We start from the raw sequence: 13,474 nt of genomic DNA, 5'->3' as shown, positions 1-13,474 counted from the left end.
ACACACACAGACACACACAGACACACACAGACACACACACACACACACACACACACACACACACCTGCCACAGGCAGTGTTTTAAGACACTCTCACGGGCCTATGGGCTGCCCCCCTGGGCAGGTGGGCAAGATGTACTATCAGGCCTGCGTCCTGGATGGACTAGTCCACTCTGCTCTGTGCCAACTTCCCTGGATCATATACTAGCAGAGCACAGGGCCATAGGCAAAGTGTCCACAGACTGAGGTTGCTGCCTTTCAATTTTAATTTCTACTTTTAAACAAAGCAGATTGGTCTTCTTGGTTCCTGGAGCAGGCAGGGATAGGAGTGTTGCATCCGTCTAGCTGCTGTCCATTCTGACTCCTGGCTGGGCTCCTCCCTGAGGCCTAGGTTTCACAGGTTTCCCTTTGGCTCTGGCTCCTCTTGGCCTCCATCTTGGCACTGTCTGGTGGGCCGCCAGCTCATCCATCTTGTGGCCGCTCGATAGAGCTGCCGGGGCCTGACACATCCATCAGCCAGCCTTGGCGGGCAGGGTGCCTGTGTGTGCAGAGGCACTGAGAGGGACTGAGCAGTGCCTGGCCAGAGGGCCACTAGCTGCACCTCCATGGCCCTGGCTGGCCCGTACAGAAGCAGGACTCAGTTGGGTAAGAGCCTTGGCTCTCTCCAAAAGGAGAGGACTTCTGCTCCACTCTGGATAGGCTTGGGAAAGTTGGGAGGAGGGCTAGTGGTCATGTTGGGGCTATCCAAGTGAAGGTACCATCATAGAGTCCCAGAGGGGTGGGCTGGGGGTGAGTGCTGCCTGGTGCTGGCTCATTTATCATGATGCTCCTGTTTGCTGAGGTCACTCCCTCCTCCTCTGCCCCCACCCTCTGAAGGCCTGCCCACATTCTTGATGGCCTGTTACCATGGTGAGGACACCACATCACCACTCGTATTGTTCCCCATGCCTGGATTTGGGGGTGGGGAGAGGTGGAACTCATGGCTCCCTTTGCAGACTGCAAGGGCCACTTGGCCTGGCCTAAAACACACCCCCAGGGACCTCTAGCTAGGCTTGTTGAGGCCCAGACGATATGCAAATAGCTGCCAAGCCAGATGGTCGGCTTCAAAGTGCCCAGGGGAGGGTTAAACAGAGGCAGGGGCTGGTGGCTTGGGGATGGCTCTGGGATAGATGGGGGCTGTGGAATATCACTTTTACCTTCCCCCTCTGTGTCTGGCTTTCCCATTCCTATTGAGGGTGGTATCCCTCCTGGGATTCCATGCAATCATTCACAGGACGAATCTTTACTGAGCAACTACTAGGTGCCAGGTGCTAGAGAGATGGCAGTGAATAGGACAGACCCAGAGCCTACCCTCATGGAGGTAACAGGCCAGCAGAGGAAATGAACATTCAGTTATTTAACTAGTTGTAATAAATGCTACAAAAACAATCAAGGGACAGTGAAAGCATTTCCAAGGGATTGCCTTTGGTCTAGGAGCAGGAAAAACTTTTCAGAGAGTGTTAACATTGAAGTTGAGGACTGAAAGGTGAGTGGGGTGGGATGGGAGAGCATTCCTGGCAGAATGAAGAGCATATGGGAAGACCTGAGGCAGGGTGGAATTGGCAGGTTCAAGACACTGGGACAAGAGAGGGCAAGATTAGCATGAGATGAGGCCAGAACAGTAGCCAGGAGCCAGATCATGCAGGGCCTTGCAGGCCTTGCAAAGGAACCTGTTCTGGAAGAGGCCCCTACCTCCACCTGAACGCCAGGGATATTCACCATGTGCATTGCTCCCTGGGCATCGAGCCTACACTGCCCTGGCCTGTGCTCCCATATTTCTTTGTCTTGACATGCATATCACCACCCAGCTCAGATGTAGGGCATTACTACTACCACAGGCAGTCCCTGGGTTACAAACGTCCAACTTGCTTACAACTTGTAGTTACAAACCAACGTCTGTAAAACCCATTCCATCAAGTTGATTCTGAATCCCAGTGACCCTATAGGACAGAGCAGAACTGCCCCATAGGGTTTCCAAGGAGCAGCTGGTGGATTTGAACTGCCAACCTTTTGGTTAGCAGCCGTGCTCTTAACCACTCACCACCAGAGCTCCCAACCCCATAAAGTCTATTATATTAAAACTCTGAAGTACATACACAATGGTTCGTAAAAACAAATGGGCGCTACTCTGTGACACATACCAAAACATTATTATTATTACTGTATTCTTATGCTGAAGATGGTTTAGTATACCTGGAAGTGTTTCTTTAATGTTTTTTATACATAGAAAGGTACAATATATACTATATGACTAAGACAAACGTTTGACTAACTGATGTTAGATATGAACCATACCTAACTGTTCCAACTTAGGTACAAACTCAACTTAAAGACAGACTTAGGAACAGAACTCATTCATAATCCGGGGACTGCCTGTACCAGGCTGAGTGTGTTCTGAGCACCTGCCACAGCACACGGCACAGGACCTCACACACTAAACACCCGAGATGTTTACTGAATATGTGAGCAACTGCAGAGGGAGGAGGAACCAGTTAAGAGCACGGTCTTCGGTATCAGACAGTTCTGGTTTTGAGTTCAACTCCATTGCTTCCTCGTTGTATGACCCTGGTTAAGGAATTCTCTCTAAGCTTCAGGTTCCCTTTTTGTCAAATGGGGATGTTAAGAATGCCTTATAGGGTTGTTGTCAGGATCAAATAAGATGATCCATGTAAGGCTCTTGGCACTGTGCCAGGCACATCAACGTTGTAATTACACCTACTCCTCACTTACCATCTCGTTAAGTGACATTCCCCATTTACGACAATAGTAAAAAATCTACTATGCAACTATCTTGCATGCTAACAAGGTGGTGGGAATGTCAGCAAAGGCTGTGGAGTGTCCCCTTCCTCGAGAAGGGTCTCCGGGTGGCCTGTGGGAAGCTGGGCCACACTGCCCTGTGCCCTCCGCTCCCTCCTGCTGCTGGGGGCAGTGGGACCAGCTGTACCAAACCAGCGGGCAGGCAGTAGCAAACCAGCAGATGCCTGTTCTGGGTTCCCAGCTCCTGTGCAGACTGAGGCCCTACAGCTCAAAATTGCTGTAGGGTGGGAAGGGAAGAAAGAAAGAGGCTTCGGAGAGGGTGTTTGGAAGAAATGCCTGTGAGTTCAATGTCATCCCAAAGTGAGCTAAACTGGGCCTGAAGCCTCCAGGTGCACGGCCAGGCTCCCAGCACCTTCACAGGAAACCCCCTGAGCCTGGCGCCCGGAGCCTTGGTGACTCACCAAGCCTGGAGAGCAGAGCAGGCTCCCAGATCATGAACATAGGGCTTGCAGGGGTGGAGTAGAGCCCTATAGGCGGCTCTGAGAGGGAAACTCTGACCAACACAGGAGGAAGATGAAGTGGTTAAGCCATGGGCCCTCTAGTCACACAGCCCACCTTTATCCAGCTTTGTCTCCTCTAAGTCTCCTCCACAAGGAATAGTCCATAACAGGACTTGTCACAGTGATGAACACAATAAATCTTAGCAGTTATTATTTCTATGATCTTATTTTCTAAATAAAAAAAATTGGACAAACAGATAGTCTGAAAACAGAAAAAAAATCCTCCATTTTCATAGAGTGCTGATTTTCGCATAATGACCTGGTCTTTGGAACCTTCCCATGTTGATAAATGAGGAGTGGGTGTATTCTACGACCCGGAGGAGGAACCTGTACTCTTGGCCCTCCCTTGATATCCTGAGCTTCCACATGCTCTGCCCAGTGGCCTGGCACCCTGGGTACACGCTGAAACAACTTTGGAGGGTGGGGTACAGTCCACCACTAAGCAGACAGTACCGTAACTGATGTTTTCTGTGGGGTACACTACCTTCCCATCAGAAGCTGGAGAGGGAATGGAGGATTAGGAGAGTGGTGAGGGGGTTCCAGACACTGACCTTCCCTCCATTTTAGACATTCAGACCCACAAGATGTCTGGGGTTGACCAATGCTCCCAGGATACCCCAGGAAGGAATCACATTCAGAGCCTGTGGGTGATGGAGGCCAGACTGCCCCTGGACAAGAAGCACCAGAGGAGGGAGATGACAACCCTAATCTGAGGTTCCCAGTGCAGGGAGCCTTGGGACCTGAATCACCCATTTGGGGAAGAAGACGTGACGGTAGTTGCTGCTCTGTGGTAGAATGGTTAAGAGTTCAGATTCTGGAGCCAGAAACACCAGGGCTGTGTGCTAGGTGGCCTTGGGTTGGAAGCCATTTCACCTCTCTAAATCTTAGCAGAAATAATGATCTGAATTCCAAAAGATGCTGTGAGGATGGCAGCAGCACACCCAGCACAGGGTCAAACACAGGACATGCTCAATAGATGGGTGCTTTGAGCCGTATATGCACAGTGACTTTGGATTCCTTACTCTCTCAGCTGCCAGACTCTCCTAAAGGCTGCTGGCAAATGGGCACCATGGCATACCTGTCTTAGAGAGCACCTACAAAAGCTTCCACCAGAATCCTTCACCCCGGTGGACTTGTCTGGTGGACACCAACCACCCACTGTGGCAGGGTCCCCAAGGGTGTGAATCCTAGTGTCTTGGGGCTGGAAGGGAACAACCTGAAGGTCCTTCTTGAATCCCGATTGCAACAGACCCAGCAAGCCCTCATCCAGCCTCTTCTTGAACAGCTCCAGGGACATGACGGTCAACTCCCCTGTGCAGCAGCTCTGACAGCTAAAAGCTCTTTTATCCCAAGCAGAACTCTGTCTTCCTGTCATTTCCACCCACTGGGCTGAGTCGGTCCACAGGGACCACACTAAAAAATGTGTCCCTTTTTCCCCACAATGGCCCTCCAGATTTGGAAGACAGAGACTGACCCCTTAAGCCTCTACTATCAGTTAAACTGCCCGTCCCACCAAGTCCACCAGGCTCCAAGACCCGGCACTTCTGGGAGCCCAACCCAGGCCTTAGATGAAAACGGAGAAGAAAGAGCTGGGATGAGGGAGTAGGAGAGACGGGGGGAGGGGGGGCCGGTGTTGGTGCAGAGAACATCAGAGGGTCCATTTACAAGTGAATGGGGCTAAGAATGGAGCAGTTTGTGGGCTAAACTGGCCTCAGAAGGAGGTTTACAGATGTGCGAGGGGACGCTCCTCATTGTTTAATTAAGCAGAAAGTGGATCTTTTCAAAAGCAATTTTGCACAGGGGCTGGGAGGTAGGAGGAGGGGGAGAGGAGGGAGGTAGGGAGGGGATCAGCAAACAGGCCTTGAGAGCAGAGAAAGGAACAGCTGGCACCAGAGAGGCTGTGAAGCGCATGCTAAGCAGTTTAAAGCGCTCAGGAGCTCCCTTGCAGCTCCCCCCTCCCCCACCAGCCACCCTTTAATGTGAGCAGAGCAGGCAGAGGGGGCACAATGGCAGGGCAGAGAAAGGGGCAGGGAAAGATGAGGCAGACATTTCTCCTGCTGGGGACCAGTGTAGGTAATGCCCTCTGCTGGGACAGTCTACCCCCTGAAGTTTTGGATTTGCTTTAGGCCACTGACAACCACAGGCTGGTTGACTGAACCCCACCCTCCAAAGCTGTCTGAGCATGTCCCCAGGGTGCCAGGCCACTGAGCAGAGTGTGCGGAAGCTCAGAATATCAAAGGAGGGCAAGCTTTGAGTTGACGGGATCCCTGAGTCATAAAAGCCACAATGCTCATGAACCCCTAGGTGCCTATCACCACTGCCAATCAAAGGAGATAGCCTGTTCCATTGGGTTGGCTGTCAAGACGTCTCCCCTCCACACATAAGTAACTCTCACTGGATCAACGGGTCCTGCTTCACAGAACTGTATATACTTAGAGCTGGAAGGGAGTTGAAAAGTTGGCAGTTCTAGCCCACCCAGAGGTGCCTCGGAAGAAAGGCCTGAGGATCTACTTCTGAAAAATCAGCCACTGAAAACTCCATGGAGCACAGTTCCACTCTAACACATACGGGGTGGCCGTGAGTTGAAATCTACTCAGTGGCAACTGGGTTGTTTTTTTTAGAGCTGGAAGCAACCTTTTTGAAAATGTAGATGTCAGATATCCAGTTCAGTAAACAATTAACTTAGCTCAACCTCCCCATTTTATAGATGGAAATAAAGAGGCCCCAGAAATAAATGATTTGCAATCCCACCCAGCTGGGCTCCTCTCTTGCAGTCACACCCACTTTGGCCTCCTTGTCTCACATTCTCTTCTCTCATGTTGGCCATTTGGAAGCTCTCTCCTGGCCCAGGACCCAGGGCCCTGGAGTCCTCTTGTTTGTGAGACTTGTCACAACCCATATCTTATGGCTGCTATTTTTTCTGCTGGAGTCTCCAAGACCTGCTTGGCCAAGTGGCAGCCCCTAGGCTGGGAAGGCTGCCAGACAACAGCTCTGGGCATGAGAGTGGGGGAAGAGTAAGACTTCTGCCCTCCCATTGGGCCCACATGCCAGGGTAGGGCCTGGCAGCTGCCTCCTAGCTCTGTGGTGGCGATGTGACCTATGCCTCTGGGCACAGCAAGGCACAAATGGGAACTAGGAGTAGAGATCCACAGCCAAGGACCCAAGATTGAGGAAGGGCCATTTCGGCTTTCCTTCCCCTCTTCCCTTCCTTTAATCCCAGAAGGGGAAGGATAGATCCCCACCTGCCCTCTACTCAGTGGATGGCAGATGAGAAGTCAAAATCCTGGGTCCTAGCCCAGCCTCCACCCCTCCCTACCTGGGTAATTCTAGACAGGTCATTCTCTGTCTCCCTCTCTGAGGTTTGGTTTCCTTGATAATATCTACCAGGGTCATTATGAAATTAAAATAAATAATAAGGCATGAATAAATGATGAACGAAAGTTTAAAAACTGTAAAATATATTATAGATATGAGATGTTACAGTGATTCAGGGAGCCTTTTGGGATAAATGGTGACAGGTTAGAGGCACAGTACAATGACTCTGGAGACCCTGAAATCTTGAGTGTGAATTCTAGCTCTGCCATTTAAATAACTGTATGACTTGGGGTAAGACCCTTTACATCTCTGAGTTTTGGTTTCCACTTTTTAAAATGGGAACAATAATGGTAGCTATCGACAGCAATGGTTTTGGTTTATCCCCATTTGGGACAATTATATGCGCAACCATTTGGGGCTTTGCCTACTGCTCAAAACTCAGCCTGTGCCCCTATAACGCTGGCCTTCCTTCAGTTCTGACCACCTCAAGCCCTTTTGCCCCTTGGGGCCTTCACAAGTGCTGTCCCTTTGCTTGCAAAGGGCCTCCATGCACCTTTGCTCTCCTTCCACAATTTATTAGGTCAGCTTCTTTTCATCCTTCAGAACTTAGCTTCCACATTACCTCCTTAAAGAGGCCTTCCCTGACCACCTGTTAGTCTCAGTGAGAACACCCTTTTGTTCTTCTCATCGCAATTACTACAATATGTAATGATATAATTATACATTTGTTTGTTTATTGCCTAGCTCCACCCCAATTACACCAAGCTCTATTATCGCAAAATCACATCCGTTTTGCTCAACACTGACTACCCAGTAACTGGTATAGTGCTTGGCACAAAGGAAGAACTCGGAAAATATTTGCCAACTAAATGAAAGACTGAAGTCCTTATTATCATACGTGGCACTTGGTGAGCACTCAGTCAATGAATAAATGAAAATGGGGCTGGAATTATGAAAAATTGTGAACTTTCATGCCAAGCAAACTCAGGAGGAAATCAATCACCAGTGAGGTCTTTAAGACTGAATCCTTGAAAGGTTTCTTCTGAGATCCCCTTGTTCCCTCCCAAGGCTGCTATGGTTGTGTGGCCATCTGTCAAACTAAGGCACAGTCACCTTTACCGTCACACGCCTTCCCCCACCAGAAACACACATAATCCCACAATCCCACCCCCGGCTCAATGTGGGCAGTGCCCTATTCCTCGGTAAGTGTCCCCAAGTTTCTGAGTGTGGCAGACAGACCTACCACGTGCCACTGCTCCCTGTCCTAAGGGAAGGTCAGAGAGCCCCACTGGCAGCCAGTGAATTTGGGCAATAACTGTCTGCCTAAACTGGCAGAAATATGAATATGTCCAGTTCCAGAATTCCGTCAAACCTCACTTGAACATTTTCAACTGCCCACCTCCAGGAATCTCATCCCCCCACCTCCTCATATGATTGATTCCCTTTTCTCACTAGAAATATCTCAGCCATAAGTGGAGCTTGGACTCTATCCCTGAGCATTCTGCTCTTGCTGAGATCCACTGCTAGGGTGCAAAGGACCTCAACAGTCACAATATCCAGTCCTCTGCAGTCCACAATATCCAGCTGGACCTCTGCAAGTTAACTCTTCACAAAAGTCCCAATTTGGCTTTTATTCACGTCTTAATCCCCAATGCCTTGTACGTGGTCTGCCACAAAGGAGGTGCCCAGTACATGTTTGTTAACGAAAAAATAAAAAAGCACTTGAATGAACAAATGAAAAAAAATCCATTATCTCCCACAGTCAACTACTCTCCAACTTTTTATTTTGAATGATGGAAAAGCTGAAAGAATAGTCAAGGAACACCCATATACCCTTCATCTAAATTTAGTAATAGTAACATTTTGCCACATTAGGCAGCCATTCTTGACTAGTATCCTTTTTGGCTGGATATTTTCCTTCTAATCTAAACACTTGGTCACAATGTAACTGCATCCACATTAGTCCATTCTCAATGAAGGTTACCATCTTCGTGAGAACATCTCTCTGCTGCCATGGAATAATAATAGAGACATATATTATAGTTTATTTGCTCCTTTTAACAACCCTGAGAGATAGGCATTACCATTCCCACCTCACAGATAAGAACACTAAGGCTCAGAGAGGTGAACTTACTTGCCTAAAGTTCTAACAGGATTTAAACTCAAGGCTGTCTGAATATAGATCCCACACTTATAATTATAGCACTAAGCTACACTGCCTCCCTCCTGCAAAGCTGGCTGACTCCAGAGAGGAGTGTGGGGAGAGAACTCTGGTGATCATCTCTCTTCCTCCCTCCTCCTTCCTTGGCCTGGTCAGGGAACTCCTACCCCTTCCCAGCTGAAGAGAGGGGAGTGATCCTGGCAGACTGACTCCTGCCCAATACCCCCCAGAGAGGAGCTCAGAAGGCCAATACTCACAGGGCTCCTCTTGCCCAGGCAAGATGACCTGATGCTTCTTTACACCATCGAACAGGAGCTCCGCGCCACCTCTAGAAAGGAGGGCCAGAGAAAAAGACAGCCAGGTGAGCTACTGCAAACAGGAGGAAATAGCCAAAACTGAACAATGAGACGAGTTGGAATTAGAAGTCCGAAAGACTTGGAGAACAAGGCTCAGAAACACCTTGGATACCAGTGTGTTGGGTACCAGTGACTGATCCTCAAACATGACATCCTGATGTGGTAAAGTAGGATATAAATAATTTTTACTAATAATCAAACACCCAAATTTGCAGACTTTCATTTTCACTCCTCAGAGAACAGACTTTAGAGTCTGCGAGACCCCAGATGGAGACCAGGCTCCACTGCTGTCTGACTGCAAGACTTTGGGCATGTAACTCAATCTTCTCAAGCCTCAAGTCTTTTCATCTGCAAGAAATGTTGAGAAGTTATGTGAGGAACACTGGAGACCCTGTGTTCTGCAGGTTTCTTCTGGCCAGGTGAGGGTTTGAAATGCCCCTGCCCATGCCACCTACTGCTGGCCTGGTGAGCATACCACAGTGCTAGAGGGCAAGAGAGTCCACTGGGCTTAGTATCAACTAATAATAATTACACACATCACCTCACCATTTATAGGACATTCCTCATCTTGTTCCATCCTCAAGGCATCCCTGGGAAGGAGGTAGATATTACGAACTCCATCCGATAGAGATGCAGACTGAGGCCCAGAGAGGTTAAGTGACTTGTCTAAGGTCAGACAGGCAATGGCTGAATCCTAACTGGTTGCTGCTCAGCCCCAGCAGCCTTAGCAGAAAAAAAAAAACAAGACTCCCCAAAGGTCAGAAAGCTCCTTGAGGGCAGAGTTTGGTTCACGTCTGTGTCCAGCAACAGTCAAGGGAAGGCCAGGACAGTGGAGATGCTCGAGCCAAGTCCAGAAGCCAGAGCTTCTCATAAGACCAACGCTCTTTCAGTGCCCCACACTGCTTCTCCCTCTGAGACTCCTAACTCTCATCTCAGACTTCACATGGTTCCTAACCGAGGCCTTAACAGACTTTTGATGGATGCAGTGCCTCCCACCCCACCACCCTTTCCCAATTTCAGGGAACAGAGATGTCCTGAGAGAACCCACTGGGAGGTAAAGGCAAGGCAAGCATTGTCATGGGGGAAACATGGGGCGACTGTCATCCAAACAAGGTCATGCTTTGTTGATGGAGTAATGTGGAGGGGGAGAGAAGGCCCATCTGTGGCTGCGCACAGTGCCATTTCAGCTGCAAGCCTACACAGAGCCTCCATTTATCCCCTTCCAAGAGCTTCGTTCTCTCCTGGGTAGGGGTTGGCACACACAGCAGCTGGGGTGGGGGAGGGCGACAGCCAAGGGGCTCAAGAGTGGGGGGTCAGAGAAGAGGGGTGGGAACTGGAGGCACTGGGACCCAGACAAACAACCAAGAGTGGCCAAACCTGGTAGTGCCAGGCTCGGAGGCCAAGTCTATTTTTCCCATTACAAGCGATGAAGGGAGAACCAGTTTGGCTCAGTGAGTAACCTGTCACCACTGGGTTTACTGGCCCTCAGGGGAGAGGTTGGCATTTCCGCTGTCAGCACATCTAGAAGGGGGAAGGTATATGCCCAACCTCTGGGGTGATTCTGGGAGGTAGGCATGGGGCCTGTTCTGGTCTCAGAAGAGACTCAAGGCCAGACCCATTTATGTTTTACAGGATTTGCCATTCAAACTCAGCTAAGGAATTATATCACCTTCCCTCCACCCTCCAGTTGTTGGTGACAGTGCTTGCTGGTACCAGTGACAGGTACAGACAATCGCAAAACTGCCTTCACTTTTTCCAGTTTATCTTCATTCTTTTTATCTATTTTTACTTCCGTTCCCCCGTTGAAATGCAAGCTCTGCCTAGAACAGTGTCTAGCACATAGTAGACACTCAACAACTATTGCTGAATGAATGCAAATGCCCGTTTCTCCCACTCTTCTCTGACCTCAATGCCATTCCCTCCCTTTACCAATACTTCCCACTCAGGAAACAGGAAAAAGAAAGGGAGGGAGGAAACCTTATATCTGAGCCTTTAAAGCCTGGACCTCAGGGACACAAAACACATCTGTAGCATGTTTTTGAATCTTGTGTGACCTGAGAAAATGCTTTGCTGAGGACAGTTCAGAAGGCAAGACAAAGGATGGCAGAGTTGGTCATCAACAAGAGGGAGGAAGGTGTGAGAGGCCTTCTACAGAGTCTACCAAAGCTGGTGGGGCCGAGAGAACTACATCTGCTCAGGGGGAAGACGCAAAGTCCTAATCCAGACTCTTTAAGGCTCAAGGGGCCCACCTGAGGACAAAAGGGAGAGAATGATGGGCATGGTGGCTTCTTTACAAATATGCTCAAGGTCAGAGTGAAGGGTAAAGAATATGCTAAGACACATAGGAAATGAAAGAAAGGCCAAGGGCAAAAACATTGCATAGAAACAAGGACAAAGAGAGAAGGAACCTGGATTTGGCATACACCTTGGGTATTCTTGCTTCCTAAGAAGCTACAATTCTCATGGGACATAGTGGTGGTGGGTGTAGGTGGTGGTGATGGTGGGTACAGGTGGTGAGCAGTGGGTGGAGGAATACTGTCCTGCCTTGCTGGGGCTCACTGTTGTTCTTGGGAGTAAAGGAGACTTGAGGTTAGAGATGGTCAGGCCAGAAAAGGGGCAATTATGTTGATCTTAAGTTCTGGATGGTAAGGATCATAATCTTCCTCATATGACTTCTCCACAGCTGCCAGAACAGTGCCTGACACATAAAAGACATTTCTGATGAATGAATACCAGGTCTGACTGAATGAGAATGCAAGGCTACAGACAAATCTTAATGGGCAGTCTGCAGCTTCTCCCTTTCCAGTTCTGCTGAGGCCTATAAGGCAGCAAGGAATGCCTAGAACTCCCAGTTCTTTGAGGGCACAGCTGGGCCAAAGGTTAGTGAGGCAAAATAGTCAGCAGGCCAGACCAGTATAGTTCTGATTGGATCCAAGGGGCCAGACAATACCATCAGTTAAAACACGCTCAACATTCATGAGACTACTCTCTTCTAAGGGACAGAAATGCTGACCACTGGAGGGCATGGACAGAGTTCTATTTATCTTTGTATCCTCAGTGTCTGGCTCACTGCCTGGCACATGGTGGGCATTCAATAAATAGTTGGTGAATGAACTACCCAATGAAGGGAAAACATGAAAGAAACTGAGGGCACCCAATTGAAGGAAAGGCATTTATGGGCAGAGGTTTTAGGTTCCAATCCCAGACTTTTTCTTTTACATAAGCCTGGCTTGTGTATCTTCTACACACATGCACACTCATTCTATTCCCAGCTTTTCCATGTGACTCTAGAAATTACACCACCCATGTCTTAGGGCCTGAGTTTCTTTGCCTTCTCTCTGAGCTCTGCTGATTTTCCCAGCTCTGAAACCATGTGACACCATAAACGCTGGCTGCTTCTGTCTGTAGGAGAGAGAAAATAGTGCCCCCAAGAGACTTCCTCCCTTCTGTGGTTCTTCAGCTATCGGTAAGTTCCCCTAATTGCTGCACTTTTCATCTTGTGCAAACTTCATTGTCAGTGTTAGTTTCCCTCACTGCTATCTTATTTATCCCCCTATCTCCACGTGACTCAAGATGTGCAGAAGGCACTCAGCAAGTTTACTGACTGTCCTGCAAGGGGCTCAGGTGTGTTTAGCACTCCAAGTCTTGGGAATGAGAAGAAAAAGGTCCCATTCTGGCCACACATCCCACGACTAACAGAGCCCCCCAAAGCCGTGTAAGCAGAAATTGCTGCCCGAAAGAAGACATCAGAGCTTGAAGGGTGGCCATTCTCGGTTCTAGGATCTCACATTCCAGGCCAATGAGACTGTTAAAGAAGGTAGAGAGGCTGCCTGCTAACCATCCCGCCTTCTGAGTCCGGCAGGGCATCAAGGAATAGTACCTACAACGCACCTCCCCACCAGAACTTGCGCCTCTATTCTGGGACATACGGCCTAGTCGCCAGGGAGGCCGAGCCCCTTAGACTCTCCAAGGCCGGTAGCGTAGCTCAGGGCAGGCTCCGAGAGCCTCGGCGATTCGGTTGTGACAGGCCTCAGGGCAGAGGGAGGAGAGTTCCGGGCACGACGACTTCAGTCCATCCCTACGGCGCCCCAGCTCTGCGACTCACCCGAACTCCACCTCCACTGACAAGGGCGCTGCCATCTTGGGGAAGCCAATCTCGCAGGAAACGCCCCAACTTCCGGTGCACAGCCCCACTTCCGGTCATCTCACGGAGCAATAGCCGGAAGAGGCGGTGCCCAGGGAGTCATTCTCCTCAGTTATTCGATGGAGGCTGGGGGCGGGGGCGGG

The 13,474-nt window shown here is 49.5% G+C and overlaps 1 protein-coding gene across 1 annotated transcript in view; it reads right to left on the bottom strand.

Annotated features, from left to right (window-relative positions):
• Nucleotides 1-13,367, bottom strand: part of URM1 (ubiquitin related modifier 1) — a 17,222-nt gene extending 3,855 nt beyond the window's left edge. Inside the window, exons 1-2 of the mRNA XM_004375719.2 lie at nt 13,293-13,367; nt 9,089-9,159 (exon numbers count right to left, since the gene is read on the bottom strand). Coding sequence (XP_004375776.1) covers nt 9,089-9,159; nt 13,293-13,327 — 106 coding nt within the window. The 5' untranslated portion in view covers nt 13,328-13,367. The remainder of the gene's footprint in view (nt 1-9,088; nt 9,160-13,292) is intronic.
• Between the last annotated feature and the right edge of the window lie 107 nt (nt 13,368-13,474).

This window comes from Trichechus manatus, unplaced genomic scaffold, assembly GCF_000243295.1.
Source record: "Trichechus manatus latirostris isolate Lorelei unplaced genomic scaffold, TriManLat1.0 scaffold00038, whole genome shotgun sequence".
Classification (NCBI taxonomy): domain Eukaryota; kingdom Metazoa; phylum Chordata; class Mammalia; order Sirenia; family Trichechidae; genus Trichechus; species Trichechus manatus.
This window is presented reverse-complemented; position numbering and strand designations above follow the sequence as displayed.